Here is a 23822-nt window from a genome sequence, read left to right as displayed (position 1 = left end):
GAGAAGTGATACTTAATCAGGTTATATATCTCTATTAATGGTACATTGGCAAAGAGAGCTTATATCGAAACTAATATGTTATCAAATCCTGTCAAAGCTGATATCAGAATTTTTATCAATAAAAAGGACAGGGGAGGAATTGCCTGTGCGAGGATACGTGATTTTTTCTAATCTTTTGAAAGTGTGTAGCTGGCATTAACTGTCCTATTAAATTTGTAAATATTTATGCTCCATGTATCCAGTGGAGTTCCACGTGATATTTTTCGGTTTACTGACAATTTCTTTGATCCCATATATTTAGAATCACTTTCTAACCAGCAAAAATTATAGACGAAGTATATTGTGTTTTCAGTTGATTATGGAGTTCTTATTATCTGGTTGACTATTTAAACAGATTAAACAAATGTCTCTTTAATCGAAGAAATCCCTTTAAATATCCTTTTAATCTGTCATCTCCATAGGAGAGACGATAGAATGGATTTTGAGCGAAAACTCATTGTAAAAATATTTCAACAGAAATGAAATTCCAACATTTCGTCGCAATAGCAAAACGGAGAATGGAAATTAATTTTATACGAATAGAAACGATGGATCTGTTTCATTATGTACCATGAGGCCAGAAAGACGTTCCAGTTCATGAAGACTAACAACTTCAAGAAAATCATGAGAAAAATGTTGTTTCTTTTATTTTTAAGTTAATCTCAAGAACGTTTGTAGATAATCATTCGTATTACTGCATAGATGAGCTAATATCACCGAACAATTCCTTTATTAGGCTAATTATTTGATAAGAAACACTGGTAAACCATGCACACGTTGATAACTAATGGTGGGCCTCTTGTTGATCATCCAGTTTCATCCATTAGTTTTAATTACTGAAGTAAAATTACTATACTATCCTAACCTTTCTGATCTGTCCCTTAGGACGGGTTGAGTCCCTTCCTAATGAGGATTTAGTGGGGTATTAATGCAGCCGGTTCGCTACTCCTCTGCTGCATCCCCTGAGGGTAATATTCATGCCTGTAATCCGTGTGTGTACACGGGGCCGGTTTGCTTGGTTGCGGGATGAAAAATCCCAGATCAACTGGGGTAAAAAACCCTGCTGTTCACTCCCAATACCAGCTACGGCTGAGGAAGATCCTTCATCTCCTTACGTCTCCGACGGGAATCAAGCCTAGGACATTCCTTCCCCACGCATATGGTTACGAAGCGCATAGCCACTAGGCTAACCGGGCGGACAAATTACTATCAGGAAGCAAAGAGAATAAACATAAACATCATGTGGTATTTGAAAAGATAAGAATATCTCAAAAGGTGTGCTCTTAAATATTTTTTAAGATAAGGAAAATTGTCGGTGGTGACTTATCTTTCTAGTGTACATTTACAGAAATATTCAACTTGATTAACTGCTTTGTTTTTCTCTTTCCATCACAACAACAACAACAACATGTTCTCAGTTGTTGACAACTGTTGGCAATTGATTTTGAAGTTTGGGTTTTGATTAGACATTAAATGTGAATATAAGTCTATTTGAATACTACTTAATCAAAGTGATATAAGTGGCAAAATATAATAATATGAACTGTATGAGATTTAATTTAGAACAGATAAAATAACGAATGAAATGTAAAATGTTGATTAATAATATATCAAACGCCCATGCAAAGTTAATACGATGTTGCACGCGTTCAGTCCGTAAGTATACAAATTATTCCTAGACTCCAGCTTGATCCTCTAAATCTCATTTTATCTTTAAAAATCTGGATTTGAAATCGTGTCTAGGATGAGAATAATCTTTATATGGAATTATCACCTGCAAGGAGTTGACGAGAATGGTTCTTCATTCACAGAAAATGCGAATCTTCATCTCACTTTTACAGGCAAGCTGAAAACCTTGTACCTTTTATGGCAATGCTATTCATAAAATGTTGGAAATTGACACGATGTTCAAGATCGATGGCGAGCGGGAGGGTGGGGAGTTAAACACTACAATTATCCTATAGAGGACAAACGCATAACTGTTTTAAAATTGTTTCACGCATCCAGTAATCAGAATGGCTTTGTATAATTGAATTCTGAAATTTAGGATAGAATTAAATGGAAAGATTTGGGGGAGGACTTTGTCAAAGTGTGAACAAAATATTGCCGAAATGAATAGAGAGAGACTTCCTACCTGGATGGAACTTTCCCCTTCGCTCATGTTTTGATTATAAGCACAGGAATTTGCTGTGGCAAATTCTTCTACTCATAAATGATATAAAATTTTATTTAATTAAGCAATAAAATTCATCCAAAAAATGGAAAAAGTTAAACGTACATTTAATTATATTAAAATAAAACTTTAAAATTAAGGTACTATATTATTGCTGAAAACATAACATTATATATTTAATATAATTGTTTAAATTCTTAAATTATTTATTATGTTTTTAACGTTGTGAATAAGTGAACAGAATAAATCATTAGTTCGTTCTGTTTTATAGGAGTAGTATCCATTAAACAGAGAGACATAGGGAACATAATTGTATTCTGTGGAAAGTACTGCGTTATCATAACAAATAGCCATAGCTCTGTCTGTTTACTGATACAAATTCATGTTACGGATATTTATGTGAATATAATGTTATCTTCGTCTTCAAGAATGGCTTTGTGAATGTAGGTTTAGTATCTTTTAATATATGTTTGTTATCTATAAACCGAAATATTTTATTGAACAATTTATTGACTGGTAACTGTGTCCAGGAAGGGCAGACAATTGGGGAATTTACTTTTATACCATCAGCTGTATTTTAAGATGTTGGTTGTGCAAAATACAATAAATTGAAGCTATTGTATATTTGTAAATGGAGTCAAAACGCAAATACGCAATCTGCATTGCTTAGCCAAATGAGTGATTTGATATTAGTGGTGTTCAGTGTTTGGTGCTAAGAGTTAGGTCTGGAAGTAAGTAGGCTAAAAGCATGGAGGAATTGCAGTTCCAACTAGTTGTTTATCTCTTTCTATTCTCTGTGAAATAACTTGTACGGTGAATTTGAATAATTCTAAGATGTCGTGCAATAAGTGAGACTTAATCACATTAAGGGTATCTGTTAATGGAAAATTAGCAAAGACAGCGGTTATATCAAAGTTAATCGTAATATCGGAGTTTTTTTTAAATAATATTCTTTACTATAGCTTGGAAGTGAACAGATATTTTGAGACAGGGGAGGGACTGTCTATGTAAGGATACGTAATTTGGCTAATCGTTTGGGAAAACTGTAAGTACCACTATCTGGAGTATTAGATTTGTGAAATTTTATGCCCTATATATGAATAATGTTCCAGCATGGTATGTGTCAGTTTACTGATAATTTATTCAGGCCAAGAGCTTTAAAATCACTGCCTAACCAACCAAAAGTGTGAGATCAGCATATTGTTTTTCAATTGGATATGGAGGTCTTCATGTCTGTTTGCCAGATTTCGGGATTAAAAAAAAGTGAATTTGATTAAGAAAAAAAAACATCCTGCCATCTCCACAGTGAGACCTGCCATTTCACCTTCAATTGAAAAATTATTAAAAAAGGCTTCTACAGTAATAAACGTGATTTAATTTCAGATCATTCAAAGTGAAGGTGAAACGACGAGTAGTGTGCGAGTGTGTTGCCCAAGATCCACTATCGCAACGCAGCTAGATAAGACAGTAGGAAAAACTTACAATGGAACAGATTTAATAAGAATGGAAATGACGAGTCTCTTCCATTATGTGCCATGCGGTCTGAAAGCCTTTACAGTTCGTATAGACGAGTTACTTGAAAAAAATGCTCAGAAAAACGATGTTTCTTTTATTTTTATTTTTTATTTTATTTTTAAGTGAATCTCTCAAGTTCCATGTATGAGCTAATGCCACTGGACGACGCCTTTGATTAGGAAAACTAAATGACAACAAAAACTCAATAAAACATGTTATCCTCTGTTGCACATCCCGTTTCATCTCCGTGAATATTGTTGTAAATATTGAATGTCAAATGCTCAAGACAGTAATGTTATCTTCCCAATCAATTTATTGCTCACTTCAATAAACAAATGGAGATTCAATATATATTCAATTTTATGTAGAAATCATGAATATGCGGTTTTCAGTAATTATTAGTGATTTAAAGAAGTAGACAGCATATTTATATTTATTTTATTGTTTTAAAGAATGATATTTTGAAATTTCAAAGACGCGCTTTGAAGTATGGAAATGGATTCATAATTTGTAATTTTCCTTAATAACCTTAGCGGATTGCATCTGATACTTTAACAAAATCACTGTGACTGTTGATTTTTAATAAAATCAAAAGTTTGGGCATTAATTATTTATTAAACGTATTTTATTTTCTGTAATTTGTATTGGAATTTCAAATGATGCATTTACAGGTTATTCAAACAAGAAACCCCTTTGTAAGTGTTCACGAATAAACTTGTTAATATTTTTTTGTGAACAACTGAGGGTATTATAGACCTAGGGGAAAACTTTTTGAGAAATGCTTGTTACAATTGCGGGTGGGTAAGTATGCTAAATATTTCGGAAATATTTTTAAAAGTGCAAGTAGAAAAGTCAAAAATTCCGTAACGATAAACATGATAACATATCTTGTAACGATAGGCTATGAAGAGGGCAAATTCTGAAGATAAAGAAATTATCTTCGATGGTACATTTATGCAATGTTCAGCAATATATTTAATTATCTGCTTTGCTCCTCTTTTTAAATCTACGCATTCTCCTGTGTCTAGCAGTCGGAATAGTAAGTCATAGTTTCTGAATTATATAGAAATCTCAGTGTGAAGCTGTTTGCGTTTCCCTTCGAAATCAAGCGTAAGTACATTTACTATCTTATAACTAATGTACTTGAGGATACATTTAATATAACCCACCTAGTAACAGAGCGCAGCTAATACAGAATTATACTTGAAGAAAGCTGTAGTCATAAAACTGGTTACAAGAATACAAGTTTATAGTTCATGAGCCTTTTTTACTCTGCTGATATTCTTTAAGCACCATTAAGTATGGAGAATAATCAACGTTATTTAAGATATAAATGAAATTTAAATTATTTATAATAATTAATAAGATTTGGATTCATTTACAAGAGTTACTTCTTCGATAATAATAAAGTTGTCCTTTGGAGGACCTTTATTATTATCATTTTTGCATACAGATTGGATATGAATACAGGATTGCTTAAATCGTGTAGTTCACATAATTCATTGTCTGCGGATGTGTCACATTTACGAGACATTTTGTCGATATCCTGTAATATCAATGCTTTTCGTATATTTATCGGTATGTAAGCAAATTGGAATTCATTTTATGTGTCTGCTAGGTTTATTTTATTGCAATAATAATAATTATTGCTACATATTACTACTAGCAGCAATAATTATAATGGCGCCTGCGTAGTTCAGTCGGTATAAACGATGCCGCTTAGTTAAAAAGACCTGAGTAGTTGGAATCCCATTTACGACTCTCATAAGTTTTATCAGTCCTTTTCAGATAAAGGTAACTTAGCAGGCATACTACGGGAAGTCTGGGATTTTCCTCCAGGAAACAGGCAAATCAGTCCCATGAACAGACATGAAACAGTTATCGGACAAGAAAGACTATAAGAAGCCATATTGTCCTATAATTTTTCACTATTAAAGCAGCATTGCTATCTCACTCTGCACTGTTCATTTTTTGTTCTAAATGGATTAATTTTCTCATAACATTTTCGAAAATTTAAAATTTTCGGTGAATGGTTTTTTTGATGAATTGCATTTTCGACCAATTGTCGTTCGATGAATTGTTCATTCGATGAATTGTCCTTTCGACGAATTGTCTTTCGATGAATTGCCTTTTCGATGAACTTTACGGATACCGTACTTTTTATTTATTTTTACATAATATTGTTGTTTGTAGTAAATGTAGCAATGTATAAAAGTTACTTCAGGACTTTTTAGTAGGGATTTACGTTCAATCGAAAATTTGCAGAAAACATAATCACGATGTCCAATATTTCGTTGTTACATCTCGTGATCACACACAGTTACAATGTTTGAATCTCTTCACATGCACTACATTTTAACTGTTCGGTCATAACAAACAAGAATTCTCTGATTAAGTCAGAAATTAAAATGCATTGAAAGTAATTTAAAATTAATAAATTTTCCCATAGAATATTATACTGACCCGTTTTCAAGTAATATCGAAATGACTTTTTTTATAGATGGTACTTTGGAGATTTTTAGTCGTTTTTCTACTCTTTTTGAAAAGTGACGCAGAAGAGGACTTTAAATATAATGTGAATCGGGCGAAAGAGAAATTAGGAGAAGCTTTCACATTACTCAAAGATGTTCAGAATGTTTTCTCTAAAGGTATGCTCTGTTGTTTGTTTTATTATTTTATCTTACATTTTAGGACTACCTAAAACTTTTGACAACTTCTGGGCAAACTTAATGCCTTTGGAGTCATGTATAACTCATTAAGTTTAGACTGTGTTTGATACTGAAAAGTTTGCTGAATGAAATATCACCGTTTCTAATAGATATAGAAAGAGCCTAAGAAGACGTCGGTACGGACTGGAATTGCACAGTTATAGAGATATAAAGTATTAAAATCCATCGTCACATCTTTTCCAAATAATTGAATTTCATAGTAAAAAAATTCGAAATTGACCAGAGACATTATCGGAAACAAACTTTGCCATCGGCGTTGCCACTATTTTATCTACTCCTCTATTTCTATCATTTTACCACACCAAATCGAAGTCTTCTAACCTTATTTTTCATCATCATCATCATCATCATCATCATCATGCTTATTACGGATTTAGGCCCTAGCATGGCCTGTTACAGCTTTAGAAGTCATCGTTGAATCTTTTAAGAGGGCGTACTGTTTTATTTTTCCTAATATTTTTCATAATAGCTTGTAATTTAAGACTAGTTCTCGTAATCTTTCTATTTTTATTCTTTGAACGTGTTTAATCCATTTATGTTTATATTTTTTAATATTTTCTATTACTGATTCCTGGTTTAATTCTTTCATAATTTCTTCGTTTCTTTTGTGATCAAATAGAGTATACTTTGCAGATTTTCTCATTTGATTTTCTGTTGATATTATCATACCATAATCTATATCATTTAGATTTAAAGTAATTTTCCGAAAGCTATCTTCAGAATTTGTAGTTATTTGCATAGTTCGGTAGTGTGCGGGAATATAAATAAATCTTCCTGTGGTGGTGGGTTTTCTATAAATGGAAAAAGATAATCTGTTTTCTTTTTCATTGATTTCTATCAGAATATCAAGGAAAGGTAGTTTTTTTATATTCTTCCTATTCCAAAGTGAATTTTATGTTGTTGTGCAGATTATTAAGATAATCTTTAAAAGCAGCGAGTTCCTCTGTTGTTCCTGGCCATATGATGAAAATGTACTTTGGCATAAAACGAACATGTCTTTATTGAAAATTACTGTTTCAGAAGGAAATTTAAGGAAGCTGTAAATATGATTAGAATCCCAACTCAATGCAATAAAAACCAGGGCCTAATTCTACACCACGTTTGGTCAGCTTTCATAAAAAATATACTTAAGTTAGACATCGGACAGAGTGAACGTTAATAACACAACGTGACAACATCCAGCATTCTTCAACCATAGTATGCATTAACGTATTTATGGATTATGCATTCGAATTGTTTAATTTGATGAACAGTTAGACTGGCATAACAACATCTAATGGACTATTTTGAGTAATTTCTCATTTCTTGTGTTTAAACTTTTAGTTACCTTTAACCCCTGAAGATGTAAGACAAACGACATACAAAACTTGTCGGATTTGTTTATTTTATTTATCTTAGTAAACATGTGGTCGCAATACCGAAATCTTTCTTTTGAGAATTCATTATTTTTAGGTTATTATAAACTAAAAGTAGATCAATTTTTTACCTTTCCTGTTTAGAGTATATTCTACATATATTCCTATATTATTAATAATATTCGTGTTTCCAATTCTTGCATTTAAGTCGCCTGCTAAAATTACTTAATCATTTTTATTTATTTTATTATATATGTTTTGTAGCTGATTATAAAAATCAATATTTTCCTGTTCTCTTCCTTCTGGGCATATAAACCAATTATTGTTAAATAGTCTTTATCTATTTTTATTTTAGCTTCTATTATTCTTTCATTTCATAATTTATAATGTTTTAACTGTTCTGAAAAGAGTTATGAATCTAAATAATAACTCCTGCTTGTGCTCTTTAGTCTCTGTCAACTCCACTGTATATTACGTTAAAATTTTCTGTTCTCATGGTTTCTTTCAATTTCTTTTTTTTGTTTCAGTGATTACTGCTATTTTAAAATTTCTTTCATTTAATAGTTGGTCTAATTCTATTTCTTTATACGCTATTCCTCTTGGGTTCCAGTTTGCTTTATGTATTTTTTTTTTCGTTTTAATTTTCGATTTGCCTTTTCCATTCCAGAATCGTTTTCCATAAATTCATTCCGATTACTTTTTTATGTCGGCTTAAAAGTAGAATAATGTTCTCTATGTCAGGTGACTAGCCTGACGATGGGTAGTCCAGGTGGTAGGACTCCTACATTAAGGCTTCTGAACTAGCCTAATTCCAAATTTAAACCCATAAGAGGAATAGGGTATATTGAAAGAGAAAGAGTAGATTTTAATAAGATAGAGTAGAGTTACTATTATTATTTTATTATTATTATGCGACACCTCCAGGAAGTCCAAAGACTCATCGAGGAAGGACACATACTCTACATCTCTCTATCTCCACCAACTACAACTAACCGCACCTACACCAGCGCCATCTACTGCCACTGCCCATCACCACCACTAGTATTTCCACAGACAGTCACAAACATCCATGCACACTGCGGGATTCGAAACCGCAGGCTTTTGGCTGGAGAGCAGATACACTAACCGCTCGGCCAACCAGGCCGATATACTAGATATAGAGGAGCCATATATATATAATGCCAGAAATGGAAAGATCCCCATGGCCCTCGAGTACAGTAACATACAAGAAATTACACTTGAACATACAGGAAATTAAAGCATCCAGCATCTAGATACTTCAGTTATACTGAATAACTCTCATTAATCATAATGTTAAGTCCACAACTGATCAGTGGAATGCTACAATCAGTTTCATTTTCAGTAATCACATGCTAAGTTTTTCAGAATGTAAAATTTAAATTATTTTTCTCCCAATGAAAAACATACTAGTTGTAAATCACAAAATGTAATGACTTAATTTGGGGTTTTTCCTATTGAAATATTATATAATATTTCAATACTCCAAACGTTCATGGGATAAAAGTTCTTTGAATTGAACAATGCTTGTTGTATTGAGTTAACGATGACAAAAAGTAAATATGAAAAACATGCTTGCGTTTAATATTACTAGATACTGAAACAACAAAATTAAACTGGCATTTGTTAAAGCAAATTTATTATTCATAAAATGTCTTATAAATTCTTTCTAAAAGAAGTCTGAAAGAAATTTTATACCTCATTTTTCTTAAATACTACTGATTTCACTTATGCAACACTGCACAAAAAGTCTTCTAGATTAAAACTTTTCCTTTAAGGAATAAGTTGGAACAATGTCTAATCAGAGCCCATCTTGTTCACCTAACATGATGAGACTTGTATTTAATCATGTGCACACTTAATTTAATTGTCACACGATGTGAACTCAGATCATGGCATGTTCTCAAGTAATCATGTTAGAAGTGACTTTTTATGAATGTTGAATGAAATATAAGCTACCAACTGTTTGATCGATTGTCAAAAATTCTCAAAATTTCTTTGAATTGATATCATATTGTACATATAAATGTAAAATGAGTTCAGTGAGAAATGAAAAGAGTTTACAACTGAACAAAAGTTCAGTGGAAAATCACATGTTATTCCTATACTAGTCTAACCAAGTGGATCCAACCAAAAAGCTGTGGGTTCAAAAACCCTACTATTATAGATGTTTGTGAAACTTAGTGATACACAATAAAAGATTTCCATTGTCTTATGTGAGATTACCACTCTGATAATAAACAGTGATTTGAAAAGATTCATTATTTTGTCTCTTTCCACATTATATGTTATATAATGTGAGATTTGTGAGATTAACATTAAAAAAAAGTAATAAAAATAAATTACCAGAAAGAGTTTATTTTTTCTCGTTATTTTTTTAAATATCATATATAAACAACACATTTATGTTTATTCACTTCTTATTTTAATATATTACAATTATTTCTAATACAATAACTTGCAGATGTCACAAGGTTTATAGATATTAAAGCGTGTCTTTTTTTGACAAACTTGACCGGTTTCTTCAATTATTATAATTTATGCACCCATTGAGAGTTGTTTACAAAAATTATAACTTTTGAATTGATTTTATACGCTATTGAAAGAAGGATTTTTCACTCTGATTGGCCACCTGTTGAACACCAATAGTTGAATGAGAGTTTTTGCTCTCTTAAGCTTTTCTCCAATTCTTCGAAAACAACTTTTAAAAGAATGCACTCTAGTGGTTTGTTTGTCGCTTCGCTGAGCGAAGGATTTTGCTTCTGGTTGTGTTGGGATAAGGTTTCTATCTTCGATCTTGCGGAGTGCATAGATTCATAAGAGATCTAGTTTTGAAACTAATTGAGATGTAACCTTTGTAAGTCACTGATGAATTCTTGGAATTTGCAATTTGAACAATTGAATTACCTGGCACTCTGTTGAGTACCGATAGCTGAAATCTGTTCTCAGATAAGTGAAACCGTAATGAAAAATACTAGTAAAAGATGAACAATTACGTTCCTGGAGTATCATTTTCTTTTAGTTAACGCAACTCCGCTGTCAAATTCTGTCTACTTATAAACTCTCTGGTTAATTTAAAACTTTTATATAGAAACATTTTTTAAACTTTTTGCTATACATCAGATTTGACCAAATAACTGATTTTATTTTCTTTTTCGTCATGTTTACAGTTGACGTTCACCGGTATAATTATAACCCTGTGGACTGCGCTGAAGTATTGGAGGGCGGATACAACATTAGTGGAATATACAAGATATGGCCTAGACATCGCGTGTTGAGTGGTGGCATTGATGTTTATTGTGACATGATTACTGATGGAGGTGGATGGACGGTTAGCAAAATTGATTTCTTCATATATTTCCTAAATCTTTAACAATAAAATGATAGGTTTATATCCTGTTTCCATATATCATATATGTTTATATTTTAACAAAGGAACGTTATTCAACAAAAACTCCAAAGATCGGATAACACACACACACACACACACACACACACACACACACACACACACACACACACACACACACACACACACACACACACACACACACACACACACACACACACACACACACACACACACACACACACACACACACACACACACACACACACACACACACACACACACACACACACACACACTTCTCTGTTCCAACTACCAAGCAGAACAACTTGCTATAGTTCAATCACTTACATATCTCCAGGAATTAGAGCTCAACATCTCTCAGCAAAAAAGCAGGAACAGTTTAGAGTGATAGTAGAAGCACTATAGACGGCTTAAAAAACCAGAACAACCATATTGTATTAATAGAACAGACAAGAAATCTGGTTTGAAATCTCACTCTATAGCAGTGGTTCTTAACCTGGGGTGTGTGCACCCCTGGAGGTGTGAGAAAGCATTTCCAGGGGTGCGAGAGAAGTTTCTAAATTTTGACCCAGATTCGATGGACGACAGCTATTTAATAAAAGACGCTCGTATTGAAATACGAGCTAATGCACGTATTCAAATGGAATTTGAAAAACTGGACTTAAAACAATTCTGGTGTACACAGTTAGAACCTTATCCACAGCTGGCAAAAGCAGCACTGCAGACACGTTTACCATTTTCCACCACCTACGTGTGTGAAATGGGATTTTCATCAATTTTGCACATAAAAACAAAAGCCAGAAATTGCTTAACTGCAAGTGATGATTTATGCGTGGCTCTTTCAAAAAAAAGGAGCCTCGCTTCAAAAGTATTATTATGAATAAACAACAACAACATAGCCATTAAAAATCGAGATATTGTTTTGTATGTATATGTAAATGTATGTGTTTATTTTTCAATAAATAAATTATCTTGCAATAGATGTAATTTCCTAAATAAAGAAATAGAAACACATTTTTCAAAGGGGTGCGAGAACTTATTTTTAGATTCAAGGGGGTGTGGATCACTAAAAAGGTTAAGACCCACTGCTCTAGAGGGATGGAAAATCAAGTTCTGCTGGGTGAAAGCGCATACTGGAATAGCAGAAAACGAGAGAGCGGATCAGTTGACTAAAGAAGCAGCTAGAAACGAACAGCTAGAAAAAAGTTATCAGAAATTCTCGAAATCTGCTATAAAAACACTTGCAGAAGAGAAAAGCCTAAACATGTGGGAAAAAGAATGGAAAACATCACAAAACGGATAAACAACAAAAGAATTCTTTCCAAGCATCAGAAGCAGACTCAGTCTGAAAAAAACACGCCATTTATCCAGGTTTAACCACGCTACTAACGGGACACGGAAAACTAAGACACTATCTACACAGATTCCACATCCTGGAATCACCATCATGCATCTGCAGTCCACACCTTCAACAGACTGTTGACCACATACTTTACGACTGTCAGCTATTGGACTCCATCCGAATGCCCCTAATACAACATGAAATCACTTCTGGAGACAAGTAGCCAGTGTTAAAACAGAGACTTATCGAAAAGTATTACTCAGAATTAAATAAATTTGCTAATAAAATCGACTTCCAATCCTTGAGATCTAACATAAATACTGATATTATGTGAATTATACTGTATAGTGTTAATATATGTACGCAGGCTGTTCAATAAGTAATAAGACTATATTTATATAGAAAACAGATTACCTTTAATCGTCATCATTTACATGGTCTTTTTCGAAGTAACTACTGTGAGACGCGATGCATTTGTCCCAACGTTGCGGTCCACTTCTTAAACACATGTGAGAGTCCGTTTTTTAAGAGTTCTTTCAAAACCGCCTCCGCAGCTTTTACACGTGCTTTGTTGCTTTCGAAATGGCGGCCTCTTAGTGGTTTCTTGAGCTGAGGAAACAGCCAGAAATCACAGGGTGCGAGATCAGGACTGTATGGAGGGTGTGGTAGGATATCTGTGTTGTTCTTCTGCAAAACGTCCACTACACAACCAGCAATATGTGGCCTTGCATTATCGTGGTGCAATAAGAAGCCATTCTTCAGCAATGGACGCTTCCTTTGACGTGGTTGATGATAATCGCTGCTGTGTTGATGATTGTCTCTGTGATGGGCGTTGAAGGTCTTCCCTCATGTTCAAGATCTTCCACATTTTGCCTTCCTTCCTTAAAAGTTTTATGCCAGCGAAAAACACTTGCCCTCGACATTGCTTCATCGTGGAAAGCTTCGCGTATCATGTTAAAAGTGTCCGATGCCGATTTTTGCAAACGCACACAAAATTTAATCGCATAACGCTGTTCCAAGGACGCTTCCATTTCGAAGACTGGTCGCACCTCATAGGCGCGCGCCGATGAGCAGTTGCGTTTAGTCACGTGACACTCTGGCACATCAGCCCGTATACGCTATCTATTAACCTCTTTTGTTAATGCATACAGCAACGTTTCTTTATTCCACAGAAATTAATATTGTGATGAGTGGTTTCGCGACAGTAAAATTAGTCTTATTACTTATTGAACAGCCGACGTATATATAAAAATATAAATGTAAATATGAAAATGAATACAAAAATATAAACGTAAATGTTAATCAGTACTTGTAAGCTATGTGTAATATAAGCATTGTAATGCAATGGAGCATGTAGGAATAAATTACCTCCTGGTAGGGTTACTACTTGGAGGAAAACACACACACACACACACACACACACACACACACACACACACACACACACACACACACACACACACACACACACACACACACACACACACACACACACACACACACACACACTATTTTGTGTAATTAATAGTCTGGTTATGAAGATTAAGTTTATATGAGAACATTACTAGTATAATTGATGAGAAAGGTAACATTAGCACATATTAATGCCGGTCATTATTTTCAGTTGTCCAGTCAGAATCGTGTGTTTCTTCATCTGAAAAACCTTAATTAAATCCTTAAAGAGTACTATCACAAATTTGTTTTTCTTTTGTTTGAGAATCCTTCCTGAAATTTTTAATAATAATGATAATAATAATAATAATAAATATATTTTTTATTGAACGCAGTTCGTATTTTCAGTCAGGACATCAAAATGGAATTTGATTTAAATAAATGCGCAATTTTATCTATTAAACGAGGAAAAATTAATGATACTAGCAGTTTTAATTTTGATCAAGAGAAATATATAAAAGCAATTTCAGCTGACGAACACTATAAATACCTAGGAATATTAGAAGCCAATGATATTCTCGACTCAAACGTTAACAGCAGGCAGCAGCCGAATACACCAAAAGAGTTAGAAATATTCTGAAAACAAAACTAAATGGATTAAGTACAATTAGAGAAATGAATTCTTGAGCTATATCAGTGATCCGATACACAACTGGCATAATAGATAAGACAAAAGAAGACCTGGACAAACTAGACCGCAAAACTACAAAACTAATGACTATGCATCATGCATTACATCCACGAAGTGATGTTGACCGGTTGTACCTACCGAGGAGAATAGGTGGACGGGGTCTGCTGCAAGTGAGACAGACTGTGGAAGAAGAAGAAATTGGTTTAAGAAATTACATCGACAATAGCTCTGAACCAATGCTTCAAGCAATTACACAAGAGGGCCTTCTAAAAGCAACAGGAAACAAATCCGATTACAAGAAGGAACAACAAAATAACCGATATGTATGTGTGTGCTGGAAAACTAAATCCCAGCATGGCCAATTTCTTAGAGATACTGAGGACAAAATTGACGTGAACAAGACACGGCAATGGTACAACACGGATACATTAAAAAAGGAACAGAAGTACGTATTCTAGCAGCTCAAAAACAGGCATTACAAACTAATGCAATCAAAGCAAAAATTTTCAACATCAATAATAACAGCAAATGCAGATTATGCGATTAGAAAGATGAGACTGTAGAACATCTAATCAGTGCCTGCAGCAAAATGGCACAAATTGACTATAAATATCGCCATGATCAAGTGGCCAAAATAGTTCATTGGCATGTATGCAAAAAATATGGCTTCCCTACTTCTGATAACTGGTGGCAGCATAAAATAGAGACTGTATTGGAAAATGAAACAGCAGAAATTCTCTGGGACTTTCGAATACAAACTGATCGGCATTTGGAACACAATAGACCTGACATCACAATTATCGAACATCAATAGGTTTGGATTATCGATATTGCAGTACCCAGTGATAGCAACATTAACAACTAAGAACTGGAAAAGATTACTAAATATCGAGATCTGGCAATGGAAGTTGGCCGACCATGGTTTAAACACACCGAAGTCATCCCAATTGTTATCGGTGCACTTGGTGTAACTTCAAAGAAACTATCCAACTATTTACACCAATAAAAGATCAATGAAGTGACCCCATATGACCTACAAAAAACAACATTACTTGGAACAGTCCATATTTTACGACGCTACCTGACGGACTATTCTTAGATTCTTGAGAAGAATCTGAATTGTTCTGTATCACCAGCCAAATTTTTCTTTATACGATATCTTGTTTTGACTGTGTATGAATTATGTGTATAATAATAATAATAATAATAATAGTCTTCTTTTAACTGTCACAAAAACCAGTACTTTCAAAATCAATGGTAATATATCTGCAGAATATGTTTTAGTAAGAATTTTGTATCAGTTCCAATATTTATTTATTTATTTGTATGGAGTTCCCTCCATTTTCTCCCCCGTCCCTATTGGGGCGAGTTGAGTCCCCTCATGGGGGGGGACTCAACTCGTATTAGTATTTATGGCTATAGATCCGTGTGTTCACGGGGCCGGTTTGCCTGCTTGCGGGATGAAAACCCCAGATAAACTGGGGAAAAACCCTGCTGTCCACGCCCAAGACCGACAAACTTGGCTATGGCTGAGGAAGATCCTCAAGCTCCTCACGTCGGCGACGAGAATCGAACCTAGGACACTCATTCTCCAGGCAAATGGTTGCGAAGCGCAAAGCCACTAGGATAACCGCGCGGAAATAAGTTCCAATGAGAAGTGATTAGGAGGCCTCATATACAACAGCCAATAACCGAGCCGATTATGGTGCTACACAAAATCTTGGGAATTAAAAAATTCTGACATAAATAATGCTACTAAGAGATTACATCTGTTACCCGTATCGTAACAACAGAGACGCATATCCCATAAAACGACCTATCTCAACGGTTCTGCACCGGATTATCTTCACAAATCACCAGCATCTAACACCTGCAATGCCATCTATAAAAAGTAACAAACAACAAAAATAGTGCATGCTAATCCTTCTCGCTTCATAAAAGCTCTAGCTAACTTCGACGGAAGTGGGATTAGCCCACCATAGCACGGCTTAATCAATTAATCGTCATAACTACCATAAATTCATAAATTGTTCTTGTTATGACTTCAATTAATTTTAACATTAATTATAATATAATAATTGCAATCACATGTGACCAAATGTACACTGTAGTCATGTAATTTCTTTGAGAGATAATAAACTATTGTTGTTGATGTTGATTAAAATTATTATTATTATTATATATCTATATATTGATATATCGATAATATAATTGGAACTCCAGTTTTGTTATCTTAAAAATATAATGGAGTGTGTCTGCATTGGCTAGAGTAATTTCCCTGTGAAATAAATGATCTGTCAGAAATTACTATGGGATTTTACGAATTTGGTTTTTTGAAATTTTCGGTGATTCCATATGTACGAAAAAGTTAAACTCCTAATCATAACTTAAAATTGAGCAAAAGATAATCAACTATAACAGTTTTTCAGCGTGATGAAAAGCGATTACAGCTACTTATCTGCTTAAAAATTACGCAAACTACTTTATCTCTCTTAGTAACTTAGAGAAATTTGTATTTGCAGGTTATTCAGAGAAGAGGTGACTTTGGTAAAGCCCAAGACTACTTCTACAAAGGCTGGGATGATTACAAAAATGGTTTTGGCAAGTTGAATCAAGATTTCTGGTTAGGTGAGAACTGATAACTAGTATTTTATTACAGTCAGTTTTGAAATAGAATAGTTGTGACAAATGATAACTAACGCTGAGTTTAATAGGTCGTAATATAGATAGCTAAACCTACCTAGTTTCGCCGCGTATGCTGGTGACGTCTTCTGCTTTAGGAAGAAAAAAATAATATACACAATAAGTGATACACATGAACCATTACATAATTAAAATCGGAACATGTAGAAATCGTCACACAAAAGAAAAAAAACAGAAATACGTGGAGTATAAACTTGCACGGGTCAGTCATTTCTGCAGATATGCATGGTAATTGGCTGAAAGCTTAAACACTGACGTGTTTAATATCCAATAAGTGACTTCCATATGTCACATAAAATCATTCCTTGGTTTCTGGCAGAAACAAATCCCCATACTCATCATACAACAGTTGGTTCATTTTTAATTAGCATCAGACTCACTCGAATGAGATGTGAGACTAATGGTAGACATTAGTCTCACACTCGAAGTATATGTATACAACTGAAATATAAGAAATTAATGAGTAAGCATAACTAACGAATTTTTTTACATTATTATTTCATCTGTTCTATGTATAAAATAATTTTTGAAATAAGTAACTATCTTGAAAATAAATATGCAGCATTATTTGGGCTAGTGATCTCTGCTATTTGGTTTGCTAGCTTAGACTTCTTCAAAGTAATTATGTAAGGACCAATACCTCAATAGGACTTGACTTCTTTACACTGAAAGGATAAAGCGAAAGGTTGCCAGTCATACGTTGGTAGTATGATTGGTGACTTTCCTCGTGTACTTTACATTTTGTGCATAGAAATCAAATCATTTACGCGAAATGAATGGTTAATATAATTTATTATAATTTATTACTGTTTGATCAATATATTAAATCTTGTAGAAAATATCTCTTTGAAGGTAATGACAAGATATATGCAATAGCAGAGCAGAGAGACAACTCCATCAGATTCGATTTGACAGATATGGACAACATCTCCAGATATGCTTTGTACGAACACTTTTGGACTGAAGGCGAAGCAAATAGTTACAAACTGTGGGTTCGTGATTACAGTGGAAATGCCGGTAAGTCTGTTGCTTCTATATTATCCGGAACTAATTAATCTAAAGCGGAATCAATTCATTATTCCCTTGAGATCAATAAACTATAAATAAAATTATTTCTCCAATTGCCATCTCCGGAGCTTACTGGTGTCGTCTGATGGTTCTCTTTTAGAAATGTCTGTAATCAAACGGTGTTATGTCAAGTTCCGATCTAAAAGCAAAGAGGATGAAGTGTTAAAAACTGCATCGTACTTTGCTCTCTATTCACAGCAGTGTGTTCTAAGTTATAACAGTATTTCCAACATAGAATAAACTTCCTCGAGGTTTTGGAGGAGGAGGAGGAGGATACTCATGGGGCATGTTAGCTGGAAGACACATTTCATTTTATAATGATTTTGTGTGTGGAAAGTGAAAAATATTACATCTTTTGCTTCTTTTTCTTTGAAGGCAACCTATGCTCTGTCCTCTAAACATCGAGTCCAAATTTGCTACCAAAAAGAAGACTAAGTGCTTACACTGATAACAACAGAAGCAAACCTTAATATACCCCATGAAAAAATAGATTTTTATGTAATCATTTTCACTAAATTGATAATTGTTTTGGCGTTTTGCAATCCTTTTTTTTATTTTAGTTTTATTCATTTTGAAATACAAATAAAGTTATTTGAAGGATTGGAATTTTAATTTTCGGAATATATAAAATGTAACGAATTCACAGTATTATTTGTTGTATATGCAAGGAACTATAAAATATTTAAATAATATGAAAATGATCGGTTTACAGACCGAAGAAATTAGATTTGAATTCATAACTCTCAATAAAATTTTCATTTGCTTCTTAAAATATGATAATCGGAAACACACCACGATAAAAACTAAATAAATCAGAAAAAAAAACAATGATACTCTGTTTACATTTAATCGCCAGTTTCTCCTGAAATAATCATCTATTGTGGCATTTTTGTTGTTCCAATTTGGAAGTAGCTTGCTTTTTACATATTTAATGGCCCCTTAAGGGTTCGTTGTTATTTGCATAGATAAGATATTTGCATTGCAATTATATTCCGAAACGCGTGATGATAGACAGATTATGGTGTAATAGACAGATTATGGTGTAAGAGTATTGGACAAGTTTGTAACCGATGGAACAAAAATTTCAAACCATATAACTAGGTCTGCTTCACTTCACTTATAATCGACTACCCATCATCCACAACAATACCAACTTTGTTTTCAAGGGCAAAACGACAAAAAATTATCCCATTGTTATGTCTTGTCAACAGGATTCTGAAATAAACCTTGTAAACCACAGTTAGCCGTGCATCACAAGTTCAAACATCCTCAAGCAGGTCTATTACTGTTTATGAGGAAGTGTAATTGCCTGACTGAGATGCAGATTATATTTTATTAAAAAATAAAACAAAACATATTCTGTTCACTCGTGTTTGCTGCGATGACTGGGATAACCTAGTGTTAGCGTATCAAGTCTCCAACTACAACTTGTGGGATCGAATTCAAACTACGTTTGTGACTGATGAACGCTTGGTCAACCCACAGAACTAATACTGATCAACGGTAGGAAAAACAGCCTATTATTGATGATATTCACATAACATTTATTGATTTACAAAAGTATTTATGATATATGTGTATGCGTTTTACAGTAGCACTTCACTTTACTCAGTTTTAATATTTCATCTTAGGGGATGGTTTCAGTGGACATAATGGAATGAAGTTCTCCACAAAAGACAAAGATAACGACAATTCAAGGCGTCATTGTGCTCAGGAGTTCCGCGGTGCCTGGTGGTTTAAGGACTGCTTTGACTCCAGTCTGAATGGACTTTATCGGAAAGGAGCTTTAAGCGGCAATTGCGATGCAATCTGCTGGAATACGTGGAAAGGGGATCGATACTCTCTTCCTTCTACGGAGATGAAGATCCGTCCTGCTAATTTCAAACAGTCACGAGTACAGATTACTCCACAATGATCTGTACTTCAACAACCCATTTAAACAAGTTTGAAATGAGTTTAATGAATAAATCTTTCTTTAATAAATGCTTAATGATCAAATATGTGTTTATTAAATAAACATGTTTAAAATATGTTTAGGATTTTATGGAGTTGGTATTTGCGTTACTCTACTCACGAAATAGTAAAGTACTGTAATCATGGAAGCCATTAATATTCTGTTGTTGTGTAAGTAGCAATAAAAACCATCTTAAGCAGTTATATTTAGCTTTTTTCTTTTGCTCTTGATAAGAATCTTAAAACCAACTTCGGGGTTAATTTATCCTTTTACCAGTGGAATGATCCAACGTTTGTTGAGAGGAAACTAAATCAGGAGTCAAAGAATATCACAGCACGAATGAAAGTAAAGTGCAGCTGCCGTGTGTGTGTGTGTGTGTGTGTGTGTGTGTGTGTGTGTGTGTGTGTGTGTGTGTGTGTGTGTGTGTGTGTGCCCGCGCACATGTATTCATACTCGTATATGAAGCCATATATACATATAAGTTATTCTTATAATTTCCTTGCTAATCTTTCGTATTATATTCAGAGAAACGATGTGCGTTCTTTAATAGAAAACTTATTTCTCGGTTCCATTATTTTGAAGTTATTTACAAGAACGCCTTTATTAGCAACGTACTAAGTATATTGCGAACTTGCCATTTTGTTAAACAGCATGTCTTATTAAAAATCCACAGCTGGCTAAGCGTGGCTTCAAATGACTAATAACGACCCGACTTTGCATTTTAATCTAAAATATAATCAGTCGGGATTTTTTGTATCAATAAAGAGTTATATATAACCTTAAAATCTGAAATGCTCAAACATTTGTCGACTTTTTATAAATTCATACCAGGAATATATTTAGCATGTAAAACTAACAATATCATAAGCTCGACCTTTCCTTTAGATTCATCATTCCTTTAGTATTATTATATTATTTCGCAATTAGCATATTGTTTTCAAGAGAAGTAAATTTTTCCACATAAACATTCGATCTCTCGCTCTCTCTCCCTCTTTATCTCACTCACTTACTCTCACTTCTTAGTTTATAAAGTTTATATTTATTTTTTAATATTCACACTTCTCGCCGTCTTTCAATTCTGTTCTTGTATTTTATTTCTCTTATATGAGACTGGAATGGATAAACTGGCGACGACTGGGTCATGGTTTTGTTTATTGGAATAAACATGCCTAAGGAAAAGAAACAACTACCTTTTATTTAAAAAATATGAAGTCAGTTTTATTCCTTTTACACCAAGGCATCTTCATAGTAATATATGTTTGTTTTTAGTTTATCGAATTTATCAAGTATTAATATTATTTATTAATGATTATATCATGATGTTGATTTTAATGATGATTTAATGATGATATTTACTGAAGATAAATCATCAATAAAAATATTTAGTGAGTGAAAATATTATGACCACATACCTCGATTCGTGTTGAGCTATCTTTGACCGCTTGCGGATGTTTTTCTTTTGACCCCACTATACCACAGACTAGAACAGAATAACGTCCTAGAAGTCATCGAGCAAGCATGTCACTCGAATAAATTGGTGGATGTTGCGTTACTCATGACTATGAAAACAGTCCCACATAAGTTAGATGGAATTCAAAATAGGAGAATTAGATGGCAATGGAAGCACACGGGATGCTTGACTAGGCTCTTCGAACCATGCCTCTACTATGTGAAGCATGTAACATGGAGCGTTGTCTATCTGAAAGAGTCCAAATCGATCAGGGAATATTGCCAACAGGTAGAGTGAAAACCTAACCTCAAGTAAAAATCAGCAGCCAAGAACGAATTCTGGCTGCTGATTCTTACTTAAGGTTATTTACTTTTTTTTTTTTTTTTTGAGAGGATCCAGTTATATGCATGAAAACAGTCCCTTTACCAGGACAGCTCCATCATCGACTGTTTATGGGGGTCATCCATTCGTTTAATGTTTTGGCTTCTTCAGTGTATATTATTATATATGCAGGTAAGAGCAGTTATTATGTATATCACATACACAAATGGTAACATTATTTAATAAGGTTAATTTTAATGACATCTGTTTTAAATTACATTCCAACTAATGCTAACTTTTACCAGGTATGTAAGTAAACAAAATAAACTACAATTTAATTACTCCTTCGTTCGTATTATGAGCAAATCTGTGCACATTAGACTTAATCAATATCTAAGTTTTCCCTGATTTGGCATAAAATCATAAAGGAATCACTGCAAGAGCGATTCCTTATGACATTTTATGAGCAAGTTAGTTTACAGCATATAAATTTCTCCTTTCTTGTTTTGAAACTTCCATTCGTTAATTAGTTTCAAAGGCAACACATTAAAAAAGTTACTTTTTTAGTGTTTCAGAAGGTGAAATTTCATTAACTCTATTCATGGTGAGTATGTTCAAGTATTTCTCAATTTGCCACACTGTTTAAATTATTTACAGCATAATACAAAAACATCCTATTCGACTAAACACAGCAGAACCTCATCTGAAAGTGAATTAAAAACAAATGAGCGAAAGGGAAAAATAAATATATAAATAAATAAATAAATAAATAAATAAATAAAAAGGTAAACAAGAAATCATATTTATAGAGGGTTATACATTGCATCCCAAAAATGATTCGGATACTCATATGTTCTTGAATACTACACCTTCGTAATAACAACATCAATTACATGAAAACTTGAAATGGGTCATACTTCTGAGCTGATCTTCTTCCGGTGGATTTTTATCATAGGTTGGCTTCTTAGGCATCAGTGAGTGTTTACTTAGAGCACAACTGCAGCATTCGAACCCGAAATTAAAAATGACTGACGTATGTCTGAAGTCGGATGAAGAAAAAACTTTACAAAATATAATAATAATAAATAACACCTAATATTATATAAAATTATAGGGGAGTGCTGCAAAACAGTTTCTTTACTCAATCCTGGTGCATTAGTGACTTCTGTAAACCAGAATTTCACAATGCCAACTTATGTTTCGTCACAGAACATAACGTTCTGAATAAAACGTGAACATAACTCTACAATTTCATGTAAAGGTTGTACTATACAAGTCAAGCAGCACCCTATATAGGTTGTATTCAAAGCTTCATTTAATATAAACATGAAAATATTCCTTGTCATAACTCGCAAATATGATAGCAAACTTTTCTCAGGCATCAGATAAATTTTATTGAAAGCAAGACGTAACGAGTCCATCAATTTTACAACGTGATCAGACAATATATTTACTTTCGGAATAATACGTTGTTGACTTATCAAACAGAAATATACCAAATAGTCTAGCATTGCAATTGCTTTCAAAACATAGTGTAATACATAGACAAGAATAGTTATCAATACAGAGAAAGTTACTCATCTTTCTTGGAAAGAAATACGACGTACACAGGAAGTACGTATTTATTTATATCTTTATCTTCCTTCCTCATGCGCTTTGTCTTGATTTTTTCGACCTTCTTTTATATATATAAGCCCTT

At 33.6% G+C, this 23822-nt stretch overlaps 1 protein-coding gene across 1 annotated transcript; it reads left to right on the top strand.

Annotated features, from left to right (window-relative positions):
* Positions 1-4705: 4705 nt before the first annotated feature.
* On the top strand, positions 4706-20555 carry LOC150103349 (techylectin-5A-like). Its single transcript, XM_090398091.1, has 6 exons — positions 4706-4837; positions 6228-6375; positions 11000-11160; positions 17150-17255; positions 18183-18347; positions 20030-20555. Exons 2-6 carry the CDS (start codon positions 6228-6230, stop codon positions 20311-20313), a joined length of 864 nt encoding a protein of 287 aa, XP_090254217.1. The 5' UTR covers positions 4706-4837; the 3' UTR covers positions 20314-20555.
* Positions 20556-23822: the final 3267 nt, after the last annotated feature.

The sequence above is a fragment of the Typopeltis vanoorti genome, chromosome 9 (assembly GCF_054136105.1).
Source record: "Typopeltis vanoorti isolate ZY-2024b chromosome 9, IOZ_Tvanoo_1.0, whole genome shotgun sequence".
Taxonomy (NCBI): Eukaryota; Metazoa; Arthropoda; class Arachnida; order Uropygi; family Thelyphonidae; genus Typopeltis; species Typopeltis vanoorti.
The sequence above is the reverse complement of the archived record's forward strand: the minus strand, read 5'-3'. Positions and strand labels throughout refer to the sequence as shown.